The 22,982-nt window shown below is 42.5% G+C and overlaps 2 protein-coding genes across 3 annotated transcripts in view; one reads left to right on the top strand and one right to left on the bottom strand.

Moving 5' to 3' along the window:
• Positions 1–11,394, bottom strand: part of PEX1 (peroxisomal biogenesis factor 1) — a 37,248-nt gene extending 25,854 nt beyond the window's left edge. The window contains exons 1-6 of the mRNA XM_004602176.2: positions 11,174–11,394; positions 6,687–6,830; positions 4,240–4,323; positions 3,758–3,872; positions 2,896–3,659; positions 1,006–1,125 (exon numbers count right to left, since the gene is read on the bottom strand). Coding sequence (XP_004602233.2) covers positions 1,006–1,125; positions 2,896–3,659; positions 3,758–3,872; positions 4,240–4,323; positions 6,687–6,830; positions 11,174–11,302 — 1,356 coding nt within the window. The 5' untranslated portion in view covers positions 11,303–11,394. The remainder of the gene's footprint in view (positions 1–1,005; positions 1,126–2,895; positions 3,660–3,757; positions 3,873–4,239; positions 4,324–6,686; positions 6,831–11,173) is intronic.
• Positions 11,395–11,625: 231 nt separating this feature from the next.
• On the top strand, positions 11,626–22,843 carry RBM48 (RNA binding motif protein 48). 2 transcript variants are annotated; one of them, XM_055141156.1, is made up of 5 exons: positions 11,632–11,757; positions 12,305–12,495; positions 14,897–15,042; positions 19,514–20,028; positions 22,605–22,843. In XM_055141156.1, exons 1-5 carry the CDS (start codon positions 11,647–11,649, stop codon positions 22,689–22,691), a joined length of 1,050 nt encoding a protein of 349 aa, XP_054997131.1. In that variant the 5' UTR covers positions 11,632–11,646; the 3' UTR covers positions 22,692–22,843. The 2 variants fall into 2 exon arrangements, with proteins under 2 accessions (XP_054997137.1, XP_054997131.1); XM_055141162.1 differs by lacking the exon at positions 14,897–15,042 and having other exon boundaries at positions 11,626–11,757.
• Positions 22,844–22,982: the final 139 nt, after the last annotated feature.

The raw sequence follows: 22,982 nt of genomic DNA, 5'->3' as shown, positions 1-22,982 counted from the left end.
TTTCTGGGTCACACCTGGCGATGCTCAAGAGTTACTCCTGGCTCTGCACTGGTGGTGCTCAGGATACCATGTGAGGTACTGAGGATGGAATGCAGGTCAGCCTCAAGCAAAGCAAATGCCCTCCACACTGTACTATTTTAAGCAGCAATAGAGTGTGTGTGCATGGGTGTGTATTTCATTTATTTTTTTTATTGATCACCTTGAGGTAGTTACAAAGCTTTAATGATTGAGTTTCAGTCATAAAATGATTGACCACCCATCTATCCACCACTGTACATTTTCCACCAACAACGCCCCCGTATCTTTCCCACTGCCCCAAAGACCCCACCCCTGTCTCTATGGCAGACAATATTTTTAAACACTATTTTTCTCTCTGATCAGTTGATTCACCTTCCATAATCTATTGTTGGGAGTGATAAAAGTGTTTTGAAAACAGATGACAGTTAAAAAAATTTTTGTATTTACATATATTTGGGAGGAGGGTTTGGACCACACCAGGTGGTGTACAGGGATTATTCCTGTTTCTGTGGAGTGAGTGACCCCTGGTAGTGCTTGAAGGATTATATGTGGTACATGGGATCAAACTTGACCTAACCCCTGTACCAACCCATGAGTAGTATGAATGTAATGCTACACAACTGTATACTTTAATTAAAATAGCCTCCTTATGTGACATATGCAACACAATAAATAAAGGGAAATAATTATTTCCTATGCCCTTCTAGCAAAAAGGAGTACCGTATTATTACTTTTCGTTTGGGGCCACACCCAGCAGTGCTCAGGGCTTATTCCTGGCTCTGTGCTCAGGGATCACTCCTGGTGGGGCTCAGGGGACCACATGTGTTTCCCGGGATGAAACCCAGGTTGGGAGTATGCAAGGTCTTACCCCAGTACTATCTCGCCAGCCCTACTATTATGACTTAACTACAGCAACCAGAAATGTTACAATATATGTAGAAATGCAGTGCATGTAGACAGTTGCAATACAACATCAACTGAACTCACTAAGTTTTCTCTAGGTTGTAGTTTTAGGGATCTTGGAATTTGGGGGATGATTTCCACTTCAGTTATTTTGACTACTGAATGCATTTCTATATTTAGTCTCCTTCTCAGGTCATCTGGAATCTGAAATTTAAAAAAATATATGTATAATATGGTTGAGTGCAAGAAAAAAATTCACAGCATAAATATTAATACATACAAATTAAGACAAAAGTACAAAACTATCACAATTCAGAGCCTAGGCATATGGATATTATATAACCAGACATATTATTTTATCAAACATTTTGAGCTTCCAGTTCATTTCTTCAGAAAGCGCTTCCTCTCTGCTCAGGCTGCTCTGAAGCCACTGCCTCGTCCCAAGGCCCGGGGGAAGCAGAGACTGTACCGCAACCCTCTGTGGTACCAGGCCTTCACCATCAGCACTTCTTCACCCTGCCCTTGCCCTACAAATTAAAGGAAACGACCGAGGTGTTCTTAATGACCGGCAGAACATGCATAGAAACAGAGTCAGGTATTCTGATTCTAACGATGCAGTGGAATCTCTCCAGGCTCAGAGAAACGGGGCAACAGCCCAGGGCTTTTACACTACAAAGGCCAAAGCGGGGGAAATGCGATAAATTGCCTGCATAAGACTCCTAGGTTAAACTAGTGAAGAGGGGCTGGAGCAATAGCACAGCAGGTAGGGTATTTGCCTTGCACGAGGCAGGCCCGGGTTCAATTCCCAGCATCCCATCTGGTCCTCAGAGCACCACCAGGAATAATTTCTGAGTGCAGAGCTAGGAGTAACCCCTGTGCATCGCCGGGTGTGGCCCAAAAAGAAAAAAAAAAAACTAGCGAAGAGTTAAAAAAAATTAAAAAATAAAAATCTACAGAGGTGATACTCTTTCCTTTGATTCCTTCCTGTCCTAATCATCTCTTCCCTTTATCACTGGCAAGTGTCACTTCACCATGGGCCAAAACTAAGTTCAAACAAATGGAGCTGGTGAACCGTTTCACATATATTAAACATTAATATCTGCAGTCGGATGAGAAGGTGGAACAGCAGGTGCTCTCCTCCTCTGCCAGGTACAGGCTGAGCAGAGCAAGTAGTACCTGGGGACGTTCAGGTCCAGCAGCCATCACCAGACAGGAAGGTCATGCTGTGGAACTCCCCCTCCGTGGGCCAGTTCACCCAACATTAACAAGCACCTCCTTTGCTTTCAAATACTTGGGAACAAACCCATTATAGGTATTTAAAGATGTGCAGCCTTGCAGGACACTCCATGACAAGGCAGCCCGCCTGAGTTTGGATCCTTGTACTACTCAGCCACGAAAGGACTCAGGCCGGGCCTGTACCTGCCTTACCTTATACTTGTTCAAGTTTTCTTAGGCAGAAAAGACACAGCCTTTACCTAAACAAGGATGTTATCATGCAATCAGAAAAATAACCCTGTAGACATTTTTCTTTTGAGGGGAGGAGCCACACCGGGGGTGCTAGGTGCAACTCTTAGTACTCAGGGGGCCAGGTGGGGCTGGGGACGAGCACCCAGCCCTTTGAACTCCCCGGCTCATCCTGTAGGCTTCAGTTTCTTACAATACTGCTTTTCAGTTTGTACCTACAAATTTTTTAAAAAATAAAAAAATCACTCTAATTCATGATATGGGGGAAGATCAAGTAAAACTAATTTCTACCAAATTATAAAATTTATACTAAGGCTGGAGCGATAGCACAGCGGTAGGGCGTTCGCCTTTCACGCGGCTGACCCAAATTCGATTCCTCCGCTCCTCTCGGAGAGCCCGGCAAGCTACCCGTGGCATATTGGATATGCCAAAAACAGTAACAATAAGTCTCACAATGAGAGATGTTACTGGTGCCCGCTCGAACAAATCGATGAGCAATGGGATACTAACCCAGACTTTTCCAAGATGGAGAACCTCTATAGCTTTAGTGTATTTTAGGGCGTTCTTCAATTCCTCGAGTCCATTCCAGACAACCTGGAGTACACACGCCATATCTGCTTCTTGACTATGGTCTGGGCTAATTTGTTTTTGATCTGACGGTTCTGATATTTGCTGCTCTTTTTCAGGAGATGGGACATTTTGCTTTGTTTTAGTCTGCTGCTGCTGCTTGGGAGAAAGGAGTTTAACTACCTTTCCATATGTCACAGTCAAGCTGGGTTCTGAATCAAAGTATTCCTGGTCCCATGGAAATACATGAATGGCACAGTGTTTGCTAAACAGAGAAGTTGTCGACACATTACATATACTGGGAGGCTGAGAGTTGCATACTCTGAAAATGTTATCCAGAGGAACAGCTTTTGATTGCATATTTTTGAAAGCATTGATTTCCGTTAACCCCCAGGAAGTCTCGTGATTCTTCTCAGACCCAAAAGAAAAAATGTTTCCTAGCATGGTCCACAGGCTTGGATTTGCTGAGTTAGCCATGGCCTCTGAGTCTGTTCCACTGGACTCAGTCACTCCTGGCACTGACTGAGGTTGTTTGACTTGAAATTCTTTAGTCACTTCCTTGTGGTCTCTTCCGTCATATTGGACTTCTCCACGTACGTTATCTAATTTTGAAAATGTATTCTCTTTGCTTTGGCGTGTCTTTGGCCGAATGAGGAGTTCAGTGTCAGTTTCCAGTCTTCCATACCCGGCAGCTGGTATCAGTGCAACTGTGCAGAAAATACAAGTTGTCAGTGTGTGTTTATCACTGTTTTGGATGCAATGATATGGTCTAGAGAAGAGGAGTGAAAATAATATTCGCACCTACCAATTTGGATAAGTATATAAGTGTGCTGATCAACCCAAACAGGAAAAATTGCTTTCGGGAAAACTATTCGAATTTGGTCTAGAAGATGCTGTTCAAGAGAGGTAGCATGCAGCTCCTACAAGCAAAAGAAAAAAGACAAATTCACCAGTTCATGTCTAAAAAAGTAATACCAATCCATTCTTATAGCGCAAACCAACTCAAAATATAACTAAATTTGGAAAAGAGAAATCTAGACACACATATTTTGAAGCAGTTTACCTTTTCAATGGTACAGCTCTCGGGCCGGAGAGATAGCAGTGTAACAGGTAGAGTCCTAGCCCTACATGCAGCCGACCCAGGTTCAATCCCCAGTGTCCCATATGGTCCCCTGAAGACCACCAGGGGAAATCCCTGAGTATCACTGGGTGTGGCCCAAAACCAACCAACCAAACAAACAAAACCAAAACCAAAACATGGTAGAGCTTTTGATTTGTTTTCTTTACCAGTATCTCCCAATCATCCACCGAGACAGGTTCTACTTCAACCTGATGACAGGATACCACATGGGAACAAGGTCTGAGAAACACCTGGAAAATAACAAAAAAAAAAAATATTTTTGAGACTTTTTAACCCCTGAAAAATAAAAAAATGCTTGTGGGGTGTGTGTGTGTGTGTGTGTGTGTGTGTGTGTGTGTGTGTGTGTGTATGTGAGAGAGAGAGAGAGAGAGAGAGAGAGAGAGAGAATCAGATCTTCATTTGGCAGATTTAAGACTTATTTTGGTGGGAGTTGGGGGTTGGACCACACCTGGTGGTGCTCATGGCTTACTTCAGGCTCTGTGCTCAGGGATCACTACTGGCGATGGCCTTAGGGGATCATATGGGATATCAGGAATTGAACCCAGGTGGTATGCAAGCAAGCCCCTACCTGCTGTACTATCTCTCCAGCCCCAAGAATTTATTTTTAACTACATTTTGGCATACCTATCATTTCAGGAAAAGTAGTTTCACAACTAGTTACTGAATATAGGAAAATACATCCTTGCATAACACACTTTTATAAAAAATAGAGGGGCCAGAGAGAGAGTTCAGAAGGTAAGGCTCTTGTCTTGCATGTGGCCAACTCCGATTTGGTCCCCCAGTTGTTAAACACCTGGAAAATAACAAAAAAGAAAAATACTTTTAAGACTTTTCATCCCTTGAAATGGTCCACTAAGCACAGCCTGGAGTGACTGCCAAGTATAGAGCCAGGGCTGGGCTTTGAGTACCACAGAGTGTGACCGGCCCCCGTCCCTAATAAAGTAAATAAATACATGTTAACAAATAACATCAAGGCCTGATCCAAGTACTTAATTTCTAGAAATATTGCTGTTATCAGTTTTAAAACTAATCAAGGCATGCTTGTAGAAAAGGAAAAATCACACAGAAATGAAAATTCAATTATTTAGTCATTTTAAATGTAAAATCTTCTACAGAGAAGGGCTGGGGAGAAAGTTCGAGTGGTAGAACACACCCTAGCAGGTGTGATGCCCTGTGTTTGACTCCTAACACCAGGGCCTCCTCTGCACTCTCAGCTCAGCTCTGACCCTAACAACAACCACAAAATACTCTTCCTGGAGTAATGTGAAATAAATGCCACCTCGATCCAGTCAGTCTACACAGATCCGTAAAATGCCTTCCCATCTTTGTTTCCCAGTTAAAAGCACTGCTGGAGGTTTGGGAAATAAAATTCCAAGCCAATTAGCATTAAATGCTCCAGGTAAACAGTGCTACCTTTTCTGGTTTTGTGGCAGAAGCAGAATTTTCCCCAAACATTTCACCAGTTTCCTTAGTTTATTTCCCTTTAGAACATCCCTTAGAGCCATTTAAATTTGAAGGAGGTGATTCCTTTCAAAGGGGTGACTCCAGTGAAAGGACCAGGGCTGGGATGCAATCCAGGGCCTCACTTCTGTGAGACAAGTGCTCTACCACTGAATTCTCTCCACAGCACTAAAGGGGGGCAATTCTGAGCTCAGGTCCACCAAGAAGCTAGTATCTTGTGAGAGCCAGTCAACTGTCTGTTTCTATTAGTGACTGGACAGTGACATCAATGGGTGACAGGGTCTTAGTGGTACTCCTATAATACAGAGATTATAGAAAACTGGGTGACTGTCCACCTGAAATGCAATGGGTTACATTCAAGAGAACAATTCAGACATGAAGATCAGGAATAGGAAGCTTGATGTTTTCCCTGGAAAAGTGCCTTGTGCTCAAAGAGAACAGAACTGCAATTTGCTGTGCAATCCTGAACAAAATCTTCCCTCTCACTGGTCTGTAGAACAAGGCACCGAGTGATTTCTTAGCTCACTGTTGTTAATGCTTTTAAGAATTCAGCAAAATATTAGGATAAGTACCAGTTGATCATCAAAAAACATTCAAGAGGGGCTGGAGCAATTGTAGGGTAGACTAGCACTTGCCTTGCACACAGCCAACCTGGGTTCAAGTCCCTACATCCTAGATGGTCCCCTGAGCACTACCAGGAGTGATCCCTGAATGCCGAGCCATTTGGAAGCCTTGAGGAGTGCAGGGTGTGGTCCAAAAATAAACAAAAAGCTTTCAAGAACATTGGAGATGGAAAGATAGTACAGGGTATGTAAAGTGCTTGCACTGCACACTCTGCACCCTCATTTGTTCCCAGAAATCACATATGGTCCCCCAAGTCCTGCCAGAAGTGATTCCCGAGCACAGAGTCAGAAGTAAGCCTTGAGCACTGCTGGGTGTAGCACTCAAACTATGGTAGACCACAATACAGTGATTTAATAATAAAGAATAGAATAAACTTCTACATACTAGACTGCAGCAGCAAAGGTACTGTCTCATCTCCTCAGAAAAAAAGTCTGAATTTTTCATTTTATGGAAATTACTAATATTACTTGACATACAGAAAATCACTGGCCTCTCATTTTGTGCTTACCTGTTCTCCATTTGAGAGTCCAAGTTTCTGACCAAGTTGTCTATTAATTTCAGCCACATTTTCCCCTTGATCGCTAAAATGCCTGCCTTCCACCCAGCTCAAGAATGCAGGCTGCTGACACCATGTCACTTCTATAGCTTGATTCTATTTAATAACAAGACACAGGGAGGAAAGGTTTCAAAACTTTCACATTACTTTCTGGACTCACATTAAAAAATTATTGCAATACATATAAACAAAACTTCTCTATGTATGTTATCCATATTAGTCATAAAATTTAATAAGGCAAAATCATTTCTAACATCAATCACTATGAGTGAAACTAATACCCTTATATTCTTATGATGGCATTATAAAATTAACCACTCTAGAATTCAAAGTGGTGTTATATAGCCAATACACATATATAACCTTTGATACACATACACACAAATATACACATATGCAATTAATCTGGAGTAATGTTTTACGAAAGAAAAAAGTGTAACAAAACTTAATCTCTGCAGTATTTTCTATAATTGTAAAAAAGTAATGTCTTTTAATATCTAGCCATAGGAAATTTATTAGAAAAGCCACACATTTACTATATAATTAGAAAAATATCATGATCATGGAAATGCAACAATGCAGTCTTAAAATTATGAAACACCAACGAGACTGGAGTATAGAATCCTATATTAGAAGAACAATTAAAGGATAAAAAAATCAAAGTAATACTTTGAAACAATAAAAGCATCAAAAGATAAAAGCATAAATGTAAAGGCAGGCCCTTGTTACCAGAAGTGATTACTGTTCACAAGTTCTCTGTACAGCTCCAGAAATTTTACACTATACAGCTTCTTAAATAATAAATTTTAGGTCCAGCATCAGAGAGATAGCTCGTTGGGCTACAGTACGTGCTGTGGTCCAGCCTCTGGGGATGCACCTCAGCTTCAGAGCACATGCTTCACATATATGAGGCCCTGAGTTCAACATTTGGCACCCTCCCCGATCCCCACAATTTTTTCACTTGAACCACACAGTCTCTGAGCACTCAGATAGAGAGAAACAATGAGCAGACCAGAGAAGGAGCTCCCTTTCCAGGGAAATTAATCAATAAAATGATCGATGACCTACAATTATTCAAACAAAATATTAGTCTGAGAAGGGAACCTTCTTTCATGGAAACCCCTTATTTTGAGTGGCCAGGATAACTGTTTCGATGCCTATGCCTTAGATATCTTGTGGCCTCTCTAGGTTTCAGGGCTTTAGGCTTTAGGGTCCTTAGCTTGCATTTAATGTAGATAGGAAGCGGGGCCCATTTCAGCAATCCCAGCAGATCCTAAATGCAGTCTGGATGGACAAAGTGAACTGTGTTAAAGCAGAGTTTCTTCCTTGGGAGGGAGGCGGGTCCCACAGCACACCCACACCTCACAGATGCAGCCATGCCAAAGGCCCAATTTCACTAATTCATGACTAATTTCTACAGAGACACCTGTACAGGGGAGGGGTTTCCTTGTGTGTTAAGTATGAAAATAATCTCAATACAACATCTGTCTCACCATAAATTTAACAGAGGCTTTCAAATGTTACACAAGTAGACTGAAGACAATTTTTTTGTGGTCGCTGCTTTAGGGACACACCTGGATGTGCTTAGGGCTTTCTCCTGGTTCTGTACTCCAGGATCACTCCTGACGGGGTTTTGGAGACCATATAGGTGCCTGGGCTTGAACCCAGCAGGTTCGATTCCCAGCAGGTAGGGCACTTGCATGCAAATGTTACAGATGTTTGAAACCTACTAAAATTCTGATTTAGTGCATCTTAGGAAGGCCCAAAACAGCCATATACTTAATGGCTCAAGATAGTTCTAGCAAAGAACAGAAAAACATTGTTTGGACCTTTTCCCCATGATCTGTACTACACACTCAACATTTCAGCCTATTTAATTCTACTGTTAACTTGCAACTCATGATTTTCTGTAATAATTATAATAATTATCCATGCCCCCAAGTCAAATATTTCTGAAGGCCTATCCTTAATAGCCAAAAATAAAAAACATGTTTAAAAACAAAGAAGTGCTCTTTTAAACTTAAGATGATTATATGAAATAAATGTGGACAATTTATGATTATACTAATGAACCACTGAAAATTATAACTACCTTTTAACAAAACATTTGTATCAACACTACAGTGAAATGTTATTAAGACAAACTACACATAAATAGGTCTGTACTACTGTTAAAAATAAATATTAGAAACAAAACCAGGATATTCAGTCCTAATTTTAAACATTATCTCTATATTTTGAAATTATCGGTAACTTATTTTCATTTTTTTTTGCTCTTTGAATTAGTTTTTGTATTTTTAGGGGCTTATTTTCTTTAATAATTTCCATTACTTTCCAAATTTTCTATAAAACCTGTGTATTACTATTATAACTGGGGAGGAAACTTAGGATAGAAAGCAATTTGTTTCAGGGGTAATGATATATAAGTTTCAAAAAAGATAGCCATAGATCCTTATAAAGGCGTGGGTAATTGGGTCACACCTTTGGTGCTAAGGATAAAGCCAGGGTCATGCAAGTAAGGTAAGTACCTTAACCTTTGTACTATCTCTTCGGCACCTGAAGACTCAAGTTTTAAAATAAAAACCACTGAGTTCTTCAATAGTAATGAATATAACACAGTATCCACATCTGAAAATGAAATTCTTAAGAGTTTCTATAAGAAAGTATTCCTATACAGTCCTGAAGTGAATGTGAAGGCACAGTCTGTCAGTGTTGACTGACTGATGCAGGACAAATTGATGCCGGAGCCCAAAGCTGAATGATAAAAATAGAACATTAGGGATCAGGTAGGGTGCTTGCCTTGCATGTGGCCAACTGGGGGGTCAATCCCTGGCACCTCATATGGTTTCCTGAGCATGGTGAGAAGTGATCCCTGAAAGCAGAGCCAGGAGTAAAAGCAAACATTGAGCACCGCCAGGTGTTGCTTATTAAGAAAAAAAAAAAAAAAGCAAATTATGTGGTACACCTGAAACCACTGTAATCACTTGATATTTAGAGTGGTGCACACCTAAAACATACTTCAAGGTTACTTCATTTTTGTTTGTTTTGGTTTGGGGGCCAGACCCTGCAGTGTTGAGGGCCTTATGTCTAGAGGTGCTTGGATACCAAATGGGTTGCTGGGACTGAAATCTAGTACACACTCAAGAGTATGGGTTAAAAAATAATAATTAATAATAATAATAATAAACAGCATCTGAAAAGATTTGTTCAATCTGATATTTTCTGAAACTTAGGAGAAAGTAATCTAGGATAGGTTAAAAGTGGGACATTTGAGGGACCGGAGCCACAGCACAGCGGGTAGGGCATTTGCCTTGCATGAGGCCGACCCGGGTTTGATCCCCGGCACCCCATATGATCCCCCAGGCACCGCCAGGAGTAATTCCTGAGTGCAGAGCCAGGAGTAACCCCTGAGCATCGCTGGGTGTGACCCAAAAAACAAACAAACAAAAAAAAAGTGGGATATTTGAAATAGTGCAAACTCTTAAAATAGTTCTTGCAAGGTTTAGACGGTGGTGTGTGCATGAATGAATCCAGAATTTTCCTAGGCTTTCCAATTCTATTCCTTTGCTCCATGGACAACTTGAACTCAGGGACTCCGTGCCTCTATTTTAAGTTACAAAAATAAACTCAAATTTCCACCTGCGGCTAGAGCCATGACCACGACCACAAGAAGGTTGGTTTGGACCTAACTCGCGGGTCCAAAAAAATGCCTAAGTCACTGCACATTCCTGGCACGTCTCAGATGTGTTCTGAGTGTCAGTGACACAGGTAAGAATCATCTTGTTAGGGGCCGGAACGCTAGGGCAGCAGATAAAGCGCTTGCCTTGCAGGAAACTGACATGGGTTCGATTCCTGGCACCCCAAGTGGTTTCCCGAGCACCGCCAGGAATAATTCCTGAAGTGCAGAGACAGGAATAACCCGGGGTAATCTCTAAGCATCGCCTGTGACCCAAAACCTAAAAAAAAAATGATCTCATTAAATTCTGTTGGTAGGACTCAAGTCAGGGCTCAATGCCTGTTTACCTAAAAGGGCTGCGCCAACCAAATCTATCCGATCAGGCAACTTGGGAATTAATGGAAGCAAAAATCACTTAAGCTAGCCATGATTAACAACTTTTCCCTAGTTTTTCCAATGAAAAGTCAGGAACATATGAAAGCAGCCATAGGGTATTAGGAGTTGATGGACACCGAGTGAAAAGATCTGAAATAAAGCAAGTTACAGCTTTGGAGCTGTGCAGTGGGGGCAGAGACTGCCCAGACCGGTCCTGCTCTCGCGGACCCGTGTCACCTTTAAACTGTTTGGCAACACCGGGCATTGGGGGGAGAGGCCTGTGTGTTCATCGCGTCCCTAAAAGGCCTCGGTCCCCTGCGACCCCAGACAGTCCACCGGGAGGTCCGGCGTCCCGGTGGGAGCCCCAGACCCCAGGCTGGCGCGTTACCTGTAGCAGATGCAGTTGGGCCACGAGGCGACGGGGCAAGCGCAGGAAGCAGTCCCGAGCATTGGTAAAGGTCACAGTCACAGCCGCCCCGCCTTCCCCTGCACCAGCCAGGCGATCGTCCCCCCACATCCTTCCGAAAGCGACTCGGACCCCGGCCGCCCACCCGACCCGACCCAGCGGCCAGGGCAGGCCGAGGGCGCGGGAGCGGAGAACCTCGATCGGACCCGCCTCTTCTCCCCGCCCCTTCTCCCCGCGGGCGCCCGGTCGTGGGCGGGTCTAGCGAGACTTCGGCTCTCGGAGTGTCCTCCGCGCCGCTAGAGGTCGCCCACTCTTCTCGATCTTGCGCGCGCGCAGAGTGATGCCCGACGCTATCGAGTCCCTAGCCAATCCTGGCACGTCTTGACCCAGGATGCTCGCTGATTGGACAACGTGTGGCGGATGTTGTCGTTTCCGTGAGGACCAAGGCCGGCAAGATGGCGTTCCTTGGCCGCGAAGTTGGGACTGTACTGAGCCATCACGTCCAGAAGGCTGTGTGTGACTCGCGGGCCACGTATCGGGAGGGGCGACGGCCTCGAGCGGTCAAGGTAAAGTGATTTGGCTTTCTCTAGCTGTTTTGGTAACTCTGTGGATGCTCTTAACACCGAATACCCAGCCCGTGTCAAGACAGGTTTGACACGGCTGCTGTCCCATCCATCTGTCGTTGGAGATGCCTATGAGGAATCCTGGTCCTTAGGTACCAAGATTCTCAGGACCCCCTTAATCAGCAACTGTTTTGCCAAACAGTAAATATATATAAACAGTAAATGTACATAACAGTAAATATATATACTCTGTGTTCTTGAAAGTGCTTCGCACAGGGTAAGCAGTGACTAGTTACTAATGGGCTCTTCCTACTTCTGCTGAACTGACTTCTGGAAAATACGTCGGGTGAAGGTAATCTATTACGTGCCTTGTTTTGGAGGCTTTCACACGCGGAGTGAGTTATTCTTTATGTAGGGAGGAGAGAGGGGCAGTTCTAATATTTCTCTGGACAGTTGAACAGAAGTTTAGGTTTTTGAAGCTTGTTTTTAAAAAGACTTATTTGATCTGGGCTTATTTGAAGTGTATTCAACGTCTTGGTATTTCTTTCAGGTATATACAGTCAATTTGGAATCCAAATACTTATTAATACAAGGAGTACCTGCAGTGGGAGCAATGAAGGAATTAGTTGAGCGATTTGCTCTGTATGGTGCAATTGAACAGTATAATGCTCTAGATGAATATCCAGCAGAAGACTTTACAGAAGTTTATCTTATTAAGTTTATGCGTTTGCAAAGTGCAAGGTAATGTGAAAGTAACACAGCATCTCATTTCCTCTATTTCCATTGCTATCATTTTGACCCCAAGGTTTTCCTCATACTGAATTACCAATAACATGTCCCATATCTTCCTTCAGTCATCTTAAATTTTGGTTTTAACAAAAGTCTGTTTCCACCAGGTCATTCCCGGGTTTAATTTCCTGTTGTGTAATTGGTAGATGGAAAGTTGGGTTTGGAATAACTTCCAGTTTCACTGCTTACCAACATGGCCTTGGACATTTCTTTTCACCCATTTAGCCTGTTTTTTCATCATGTAAAACTCATTTTGTAAATCAGCCTCTTTCTTGAGGTGGTGTGAGATTTATTGAGATCATACTTGTTATAGCATGTTTCTGGTCAGATGACTGTATGTATTGAAGTTTGAATTGTTATGCATCTACGTGAATTGACTATTTCTCTTTCATCCTTTTGTTTTGGGGCCATACCCAGCTACGCTCAGGGCTTACTTCTGTCTGCACTCAGGGATTATTCTTGTAGGGTTATGGATTGTTGGGGACCAAACCCTGGTCAGTTGCATGCAAGGCTAATGCTGTACCCACTGTACTATCTCTCTGGCCTCTTAACTGTTTTTATGTTGACTCCTATGCTTATCATTTAGTCTACTGCTAGGTTCATTTCGGTTATAAAGAAGAATATATTTAACTTATAACCTATATTTATATTTATAATATAAATATATTTATTTTAATAAACTCGAGATTGTTCAAAGTACATGCTTTTTATGTAGGTGGCCAGGTTTGGTCCCTGGCATTGCATGCTTCCTCAAGCGCCACCAGGAGTGACCACAGATCTCAGAGTATTCTCACAGCACCAAGGGATATGCGCCCCCCAAAAAACAAACAACAAGAAGAATTTATATTTCACTTTTATTTCCTACAAGTAGCTCTTTGAGTCTGCCACAGAAGAACTTGATTGTATAGGGTCATGTTCTCATATTGCTCTTGTGTGAAGTTCACTTCCCTAGCCGATTTGTCAGCTCCACATGGTAAATACAGCATATATATATATTTTTTTGGCTTTTTGGGTCACACCTGGCGATGCACAGGGGTTACTCCTGGCTCTGCACTCAGGAATTACCCCTGGCCGTGCTCAGGGGACCATATGGGATGCTGGGATTTGAACCCGGGTTGGCTGCGTGCAAGGCAAACGCCCTACCCGCTGTGCTATCTCTCCAGCCCCCCAAATAAAGCATATTTTGTAGTTTTGCATCTCCCACTGCACCTAGTATTGTAGATCATGCGATTTACCATCTGGATTTGAATTCCACATGCCATGTGAACATGACCAAGTTATATAATTTCCTGTCTCATTTATAACATCTACAAGGTTGTTACTTAGTTTTAATTCAAGCTAATTAATTCAGGACACTGCCAGGCATACAGTAAAATCTCTATAAATCTTATACAGAAATAAATGCTTTCTGTAGTAGGGCGTGGCCAGTCACAGATATTTAGGAAGTAGTTTGTGAATGAATATCATCCTTTCATTTTCAAGTTTATTAGGTTATAAATCCATATTTCCTCAGTTGTTGAAGGAAATAATTTTACAGAGGTCATACTTTTATCTTTCATGTGTACCACTATTAAAGCATATTAATTCAGTCCCAGCACCATTAAAAAAAAAAAGGTTTAGAAATAGAGCACACCTTACTGAAAAGACTGGTATGACCTAATCTGAAGCACCATTTTTTTTTCTTTTTGGGTCACACCTGGCAATGCACAGGGGTTACTCCTAGCTTTGCACTCAGGAATTACTCCTGGAAGTGCTCAGGGGACCATATGAGATACTGGAAATCGAACCCAGGGTGGCCGTGTTCAAGGCAAATGCCCTACCCGCTGTACTATTGCTCCAGCCCCACACCATTTTTCTTAACAGAGAAGATCTCACACAATGTGTACTGCTAGATCACAAGACAATCAAAGGGTGCCTGAATATGTATAATTAAGTCTAACTCAGAATCTATCAACACTGCTGAGGGAGGGAAGGAAAGACTTTAAAAGTATGCATAGAGGGGCTGGAGAGATAGCACAGCGGGTAGGGCGTTTGCCTTGCACGCGGCCGACCCGGGTTCAAATCCCAGCATCCCATATGGTCCCCTGAGCATGGCCAGGGGTGATTCCTGAGTGCAGAGCCAGGAGTAACCCCTGTGCATCGCCAGGTGTGACCCAAAAAGCAAAAAAAAAAAAAAAAAAAGTATGCATAGAGACTATCCATAAGCAGCACATTTTAATTTCTGAACCATTCAATATATATCCACATAAGAAAGGCTGAATTTTCCTCTTTCAGTCAATGCATTGTATGCTATTTATGCTCTCACTCCAAGTAAATCGATATTAATAAGCCATGCTGTTATGTTTTTGTTTAGGATGGCCAAGAGAAAAATGGATGAACAGAGTTTCTTTGGTGGACTGCTTCATGTATGCTATGCTCCAGAATTTGAGACAGTTGAAGAAACTAGAAAAAAATTAAGTGAGAGGAAGGCTTATATAACAAAAGTTACCCAAAATAACGGTATGAAAAGCTTCTTACTAAATACCTCCTGTATGTCAGACCTTAAACTAGTATATCAGAGAGTTCCCAGTCTAATGGAAAGAGAGGCAGATACATGATCAACTCTTTTTTTTTTTTTATCTTTGGGCCACACCCAACTCTGCTTAGGGCTCGCTCCTGGTGGGGCTCAGGGAATCATATGGGATGCTGGGAGATTGAACTTGGTGACTATGGGTAAGGCAAGTACACTACCTGCTGTAGTGCCCCAAATGGTCAACCCTTAGTAGCTGTAAGCTACAACATTTTGTGCAGGTCTCCACATAATCTGGCCTGGAAAGGGGGACATGATTGGTGTTAAGACTTTCTATAGAATGTGACTGGTGATTGACGGTTTTGTTTTGTTTAAGGGCCACACCCAGTGAAGCTCAGGGGTTATTCCCAGCTCTGCACTCAGGAATTACTCCTGGCAGTGCCCAGGAGACCACATAGGATGCCCAGTCAGACGTGTGCAAGGCAAGCACCCTACCCATTGTACCATTGCTCTGGTCACAGGTGATTGAGTGTTGAAGGACTAGTAAATACTTCCAAGAAGGGGAAAGGAAGAGTGGGCCAGGAAGAATGTTTAACCGCCAGAGAAGTAAGTGAACATTGTGCATTTTAAGGAACCATATGCAGTACAGGATACACGATGGTAGACACAGGGACTGAACAAAGATTAGAAAAGTGGACAGGAAGTAAAGCACAAAGGGCCTGGTGTTCCAGGATAAGAAAGTGAGGCTTTTTAAGCTAAAGGAAGAAAACTGTTACAGAACAGTTGCACGTTACTAATCTAAAACTAAGAGCAGAGGGGCTGGAGTGATAGCACAGCGGGTAGGGCGTTTGCCTTGCACGCGGCCAACCCGGGTTCGAATCCCAGCATCCCATATGGTCCCCTGAGCACCGCCAGGGGTAATTCCTGAGTGCAGACCCAGGAGTAACCCCTGTGCATCGCCAGGTGTGACCCAAAAAGCAAAAAAATAATAATAAATAAAAAATAAATAAATAAAACTAAGAGCAGAAAGTTCCATTCTTGATTACCAGCCAATGAAATGAAATACCCATTCCCGTCAGAGCAGTGTTGTTGTGGACACATCCAAATGTGGCAAATGGATCATACAACCTCAACGTGTAGAATTGGACAAAGGCAATGTGTAGGGTCTGTGAGGCTGAAATGAGCAAACTTTCCATCCTTTAGTTAAGAGATTTCCAGCTTTATTTTGCCTACCTCCTCCTTTCAAAATAAACAAAAAACTTCAATTTCCTCTCTGAAAAAGCTAAGACAATAGAAGGCACCCTCCCCCAGTCACATTGAGACTACTACCTCTTTCCTGTATGATTCAGTGTCCCCCAAAAGGGTGCCCTACCCACTATACCCTCTCTCTCTGGCCATAAAGTGAAATTTGGAGTGGTGGAGTGAGAGGGGCTGTGAGCCACGCACAGCTGTGCTCAGAGCTTAGCCCCTGGTTCTGCAGGGACCACACTTAAGAGTGCTTAGCGAACCACACCCACCCTGTGAGCTATCTTTCTGGCCCAGTAGTATCTGTTATTTTCTTGTCTTACTGCTCCTACTACCATATGCTCCTCTTTTTCTCCTCACATAACCACTTTTAAAATGTACCTTTTGCAGGGGCTGCAGTGATAGGACAGCAGCTAGTAGGGTGCTTGCCTACTATATGGATCATTTGGAAGCTGACCTGGTTTCGGTCTGGGGCTCCCCACACACTGCCAGGAATTACTCCTGAGTGCAGAGCCAGGAATAAGCCCTGGACGTAGCTGGGTGTGACTTAAAACAGAAAAAATTTTATATGTAATTTATATGTAATTTTTGGGTACAGAGAGATGGTACTTGCATAGTACTTGGGTAGGGCACTTACCTTGCATGTCGTTAATGTGGGCTTGATCCCTGACAACCCCATATGGTTCCCCAAGACTGCCAAGAGTGATCCCTGAGCACAGAATCAGGAGTAAACCTTGATCACTGCTAGATATACCCAGTCTCCTCCACTGCCCCATTTTCCACCCCCCCGCACACGCACCAAATATTCGAGCGGGCACCAGTAACGTCTCTCATTGAGAGACTTATTGTTACTTACCTGGCAGGGGAGATAACCATGATCACACCAAATATTACTTAAAAAAAAAAAATGTAACCTTTAAAAAAAAATGTAACCCTCGATTTCTATTAAACTACAGATCTTAGACTTCTTTCCATTTCATAACATTTCCATGATATTACATTATTACATTAAGTTGTTGCTTAAAGAATAAAAAAAGGGGCCAGATAGTACAGTGGTCAGGAGGCTTGTTTGCAGCAGCCGACCCAGGTTCATCCCTGGCACCCTATAAGGTCTCTCAAGTTCTACCAGCGTGATCCATGAGCAGAGCTAGGAGTGAGCCCTGAGCACGGCTGGGTGTGTCCCCAAAACAGGAGAGGAGGAAAGGAAACCGGCTTTAGAGTAGTCTATGTGAAAATACCAGGCTGCTAATCAGCAGGCAGTAGAAGGGACTCACTCGGGTGCTGCACAGGTCTCTGCCCTGCTCTGATGGCCCCAGAGAGACTGAAAATGAGAGTGGGAAATGGGAATGGTGGTAAAGAGAAAATGAGATAAGCTATGTATGTGTGCTTCTTGCCATTAACATAAGGGAGGCTCAGGTTGAGGCCATAGGGGGCCAGACTTCAATTCTCAGCATATGTGGTTCCCAAGCACCACTAGGTGTCACTCCAAAAACAAAATGGTAAAAAATAATAGTAAGGAAAGGGCAGGAGCAATAATACAGTTGGTAGGGTGCTTGCCTTGCACATGGCTGATCAGGTTTGGTTCCAGAAAAAAACAAAAAATTTTCAGTCTCCTCAGTTTCTCTCTCTCTCCCCACTCCTTCCCGCCCTCGCCTCCCTCTTTCCCCCTCTCCTTCTCCCTCCCCCTTCCTCTCTCCCTTTCCCTCTCCCCCTCTTTTTTGGGACACATCTAGCAATGCACAGGGGTTACTCCTGACTTTGCACTCAGGAATCAGTCCTGGTGATGCTTGGGGGACCATATGGGATGCCAGGGATCAAACCCGGACCAGCTGTGTGCAAGGCAGGCATGGGCTGTATTCTCTCTCCAGGCCAATTAGTCTACATTTGTATGTTTTAAAAATATCAGTAATTGGGGCCGGAGCGATAGCATAGCGGGTATGGCGTTTGCCTTGCACGCAGCTGACCCGGGTTCGATCCCCGGCATCCCATATGGTCCCCCAAGCACTGCCAGGGGTAATTCCTGAGTGCAAAGCCAGGAGTAACCCCTGAGCATCGCTGGGTGTAACCCAAAAAGGAAAAAAAATTACTGAATATATATATATTTTTTTGCTTTTTGGGGTCACACCCAGCGATGCTCAGGGGTTACTCCTGGCTTTGCACTCAGGAATTACCCCTGGCAGTGCTTGGGGGACCATATGGGATGCCGGGGATCGAACCCGGGTCGGCCGCGTGCAAGGCAAACGCCCTACCTGCTGTGCTATCGCTCTGGCCCCTCAGTAAGTTTTTTTAAGTGAAGCTAAGAATGAAATACAAAGTGTAGATTCTGGAATGCTATTGAAATATCAAAGTGTTGAGAATCAAACAAATCTAGTTTTAAAGCAGTGTGTCGTATTGCCACTCAGTTGGAGTAATTGTGAAACTGATTATGAGGTAGTTAGGAGCAGAATAAAATGGTTTTAGACAAAGAGCAAAGACTGAAGACCATACAAGGCTTCTATTATCAATAATAAAATGAACTAAAGCAAGTAGTGGGGCTGGGTTAAGGTACTTGCATGTAACCAGCCAATGTAATTAAGTAGAAGTCAAAAGACACATTTCAAAAGTGGTTATTACAATAGAAAAAGAGAGATATGTGGTAGGAGGAAGAGGTAGGAAGACGCCCAGGGATTGCCAGGCCAGAGATCTGATAGGGTTAGTGTGAGCGCTTTGCATGTGGGAGGTCTGGGTTCAGTCCTCAGCGCTACATAGTCCCCTAAGCACCAAACCAATAGTTGCGACCCTGTACACTGACAGGTGTGGGCAAAGAAACAAAAAAACATCTCACAGAAGTAGAAACCAGGCCTATGATGAACAAGGAAAGAGAAAGCCTGGCACTAATAATAGCTTTATATCACTTTGAGGGGTTGCAGGGGAGACATACCCAAAGGAGCTAAAGGTTTACTCCCAGTTCAGGGCTGTTATCACTCCTGGCATAGCTTAGGGGACCATACAGTGTCAGGGATCACTTCTCCTGGGATTGAACCCAGGTTGGCTACATGCAAGGCAAGTGCACTATCCCCTGTACTATCTATTGGCCCCAGTTTTTTGTTTTTTGTTTTAAATCAGCTTTTGAACCTCGTGAATGTATTGACTGCTTAAGAAGAAGGGGAAAAAAGAGTAGCAATGAAAATAATAAATGATTCATATCTGTTTCCCTCACCCTTTAAATAAATACAGAGCTTAAAGACACAAGAGGTTCTCCACAGGACTTTCAGAAAGCTGAAACATCTGAATTTAGTGCAGACACTTCGAAAAATCCTGGGAACTCAAATCCCTGCCTCCCGTATTCTTGTGAACTGCCTTTATGTTATTTCTCCTCACAATGCAAGTGTTCATCAATGGAGCATGTGAACAGAGCACCTGAGTCCTCGTACAGCAGGACAGCCAGGCATTGTAATAACGGTGGCTCTGTGCAGAGAAAACAGACAAAAAACAGCTCAGTAGCCTGCCCACGGGCACAAGTGGCGGCTTCTCCTTCAGAGGCGGTGGACAGGTTTATGCCGAGGACAACACAGCTGCAAGAGCGGAAAAGGAGAAGAGAAGATGACCGCAAACGTGGGGCTTTTCCTGAAACAAGCACCAGCAGCAGTGACGTTATGATTGGGCCTCGGCTGCCGGACATCCCGAAGGTGGATCTGCATGACGACTCCTTGAATACAACGGCAAATATCATTCGGAATAAATTGAAAGAGGTAAAGTAATTTTTTTTAAACACTATGAGGTAATCTGGTCACAGATCAAACAAGTAGCTAAATAGAGAATTATAGGAATTTTAATACTGTCGACTTTTTTTCAGTTTCAGTTTTTAATATTTCCTTACTGTTAAGTAAGCCGAATTTGAAATAGAGATTTGCTTTGAATACCACTAATGCTTGTTTTAAACAATGAACATACGAAAGATGAAATATAAAAACAGAAATTTTGGTCAGATAAAATCCACCTAGGGGGCTGGAGCAATAGCATAGTGGGTAGGGCATTTGCCTTGCACGCGGCCAACCCAGGTTCAAATCCCAGCATCCCATATAGTCCCCTGAACACCACCAGGGGTAATTCCTGAGTGCGGAGCCAGGAGTAACGCCTGTGCATTGCCAGGTGTGACCCAAAAAGCAAAAAAAAAAAAGAAGAAGAAGAAGAAGAAGAAGCAAAAAGAAAAAAATATCCACCTATATGGAGTGGATTTTTATAAACAAAACACACACTTTTTTATAACTCAAGACGGGTCCGGATCGATAGTGCAGTGGGTAAGGTCCTTCCCTTGCATGTGACCAACTGGAATTTGATCACATGCACCTCTGATCACAGACAGAAGTGACTCAAAAAACAAACAAAATAAATGATTCTAGACAGTTCTGGTATGAACAGAGTAGACAAGTACAGAATTGAATGAAAATTATTTTATTTCTTTTAGATTCAGAGTTACTCATCAAATGTAAAACTGCTTCATTTGCTTCTTTGATAGAAAAACCCTAGCCTTAAAAGGTGAAATTAGGCCTTAAAGTTTGAATTTCAAATATAAAGTTACACTGATTAGAGCATGAATAACTTTTTAAACAATGTTTATGTAATCATTTGCTGTTTTCAAAATATTATTAAAAGAAACTTCTTTTGGAGCAAGCTTCTTATAAAGCAGACAGGAAGAGAGAGCATTCTTTTGTATTTTAACTTGAGGTTAAAAAGTGCTTTTCACAGGTTTGCAGAGTAAGAAAGGTCAACGTGGCATCATTTCTTTTCTGTATGATACTTTTTAAAATGAGAATCATTATCTCACTAAGATAAGAATTGTCTTGTTTTGGAGCTATACCTGGCAGCGCCTAGGGTTATTCCTGGCTCTGCACTCAAGAATTACTCCTGGTAGTGCTCAGGGGACCAGAGGGGATGCCAGAGATCAATCTGGGTGGACCATGTGCAAGGCAAGTGCCTTATACTATTACTGGGCTCCAACGAAGGATTGTTTCAGAATAGAAACAACCACGGACAGAATTTTTACACTAAACCTTCTGTTGAAATTTTTTAGTTTGTGCTGGTACCCTTCCTTTCTGAACTGAGGCAGTGACAAAGATTCATAGCAGTCTCAGTAAAAATGACTATTATTTTCAAGACAAGCTTTAGGTCCAAATCCAAGAACAGAAATTGCAGAACAAAAAAGGAAAAAATACTGCAGTTGTTGATATTTCCATTTTAAGAGTTTACCTTATTCTGCTGTAACTTACTGTCCATTCTTTATACAATGGCTGGTTTTCCTTTTTCCCCAAGAAAATGAAACATGTTATTTTTTTGTGAAATGTTTTATCTTCCACAAGTTTCTATGTCTCTAAGTATATCCCAAATCATCAGTGTCTCAAGTTGCCTCAGCTAAGGTTCCTGTATCTATTAAGTGACTTCAGATAGATAAAGAACATTAAATAGAATATGTTTTTTTCCTCCCCCTCCCACCTTTTTATTTCTTGTTAAATGGCTTTGGAAATTTTACACTCCGAGCCGGAGAGATGGTACAGGGGTTAAGGCAAAATCACTTGTCTTGCATGAGGCCAACCCCAGTTCATCACAGAGCACTTCCAGGAAAGATTCTTGAGCACTGCCAGGTGTAGTCTCAAAGCAAGAGCATAAAAAGAATTTACAGCTATCAATATTTTTATTGAATCAGTGAGATAGTTACAAGCTTTTATGTTTGGGTTATAATCACACAATGATCAAGCACCCATTCCTCCACCAGTGCACATTCCCCACCACCAGTATCCCTGGTATACCCTCCCTTTCCCACCCTCCCCCAGCCTCCATGGCAGACAGTATGCCCCATACTGTCTCTCTACTTTTGGGCGTTATAGCTTGCAATACAGACACTGAGAGGTCATCATGTTTGGTCCATTATCTACTTTCAGCATGCATCTCCCATCCCTACTGATTCCTCCAACCATCATTTTCTTAGTGATCCCTTCTCTATTCCATCTGCCTTCTTCCCTCCACTCATGAAGCAGGCTTCCAGCTATGGGGCAATCCTCCTGGCCCTTGTATCTACTGTCCTTAAGTGTTAGCCTCATGTGATGTTATTCTATACTCCACAAATGACTGCAGTACTTCTATGTCTGGACAGAAAACTTTGCTTCTTGCCTAGGTTTTGGACTTTACCTTGTGCTAGCTCTGCCTAGCATGTGATAACAACCATTGAACTCCCAGACCTAAACACTGCCTTTTCCAATACTTTGTCATTATGCTTTAAGAACTAAGTTTGTCATTATGCTATAAGAACTAAATTTTTTTTTAAAACCAGGTCATTTCAGCTGTGCCAGAGTCTCCAGGGGACAGTTTGGAAGATGTGAGCATAAGTCATCCAGTAAAACAAAGAAGAAGAATATAGATTGTCAGCAGCAAGTTAATATTTTCTGATAACCTATTTATTTTTTCTTAGCCTATTATTGTAATTCTTTTAGGCTTAATGCTGTTCTTTTCTCGTGTACTCTTTGTAATTCCATTCAAGCTGTTTGTCTAATAAAGTTTTATTTAAGATTAGTTATAATTACTGTTTTTATTTGACCCATACTTAATATTATAAAAGCTATTCTTATTACCTCTAACCATTATAACTATGTGTAAATTAATTGAACCAAATAGGGACGTTATGGTACAAATAAAGATAGACCTTAGGTTC

Source organism: Sorex araneus, chromosome 1 (genome assembly GCF_027595985.1).
Source record: "Sorex araneus isolate mSorAra2 chromosome 1, mSorAra2.pri, whole genome shotgun sequence".
NCBI lineage: Eukaryota > Metazoa > Chordata > Mammalia > Eulipotyphla > Soricidae > Sorex > Sorex araneus.
This window is presented reverse-complemented; position numbering and strand designations above follow the sequence as displayed.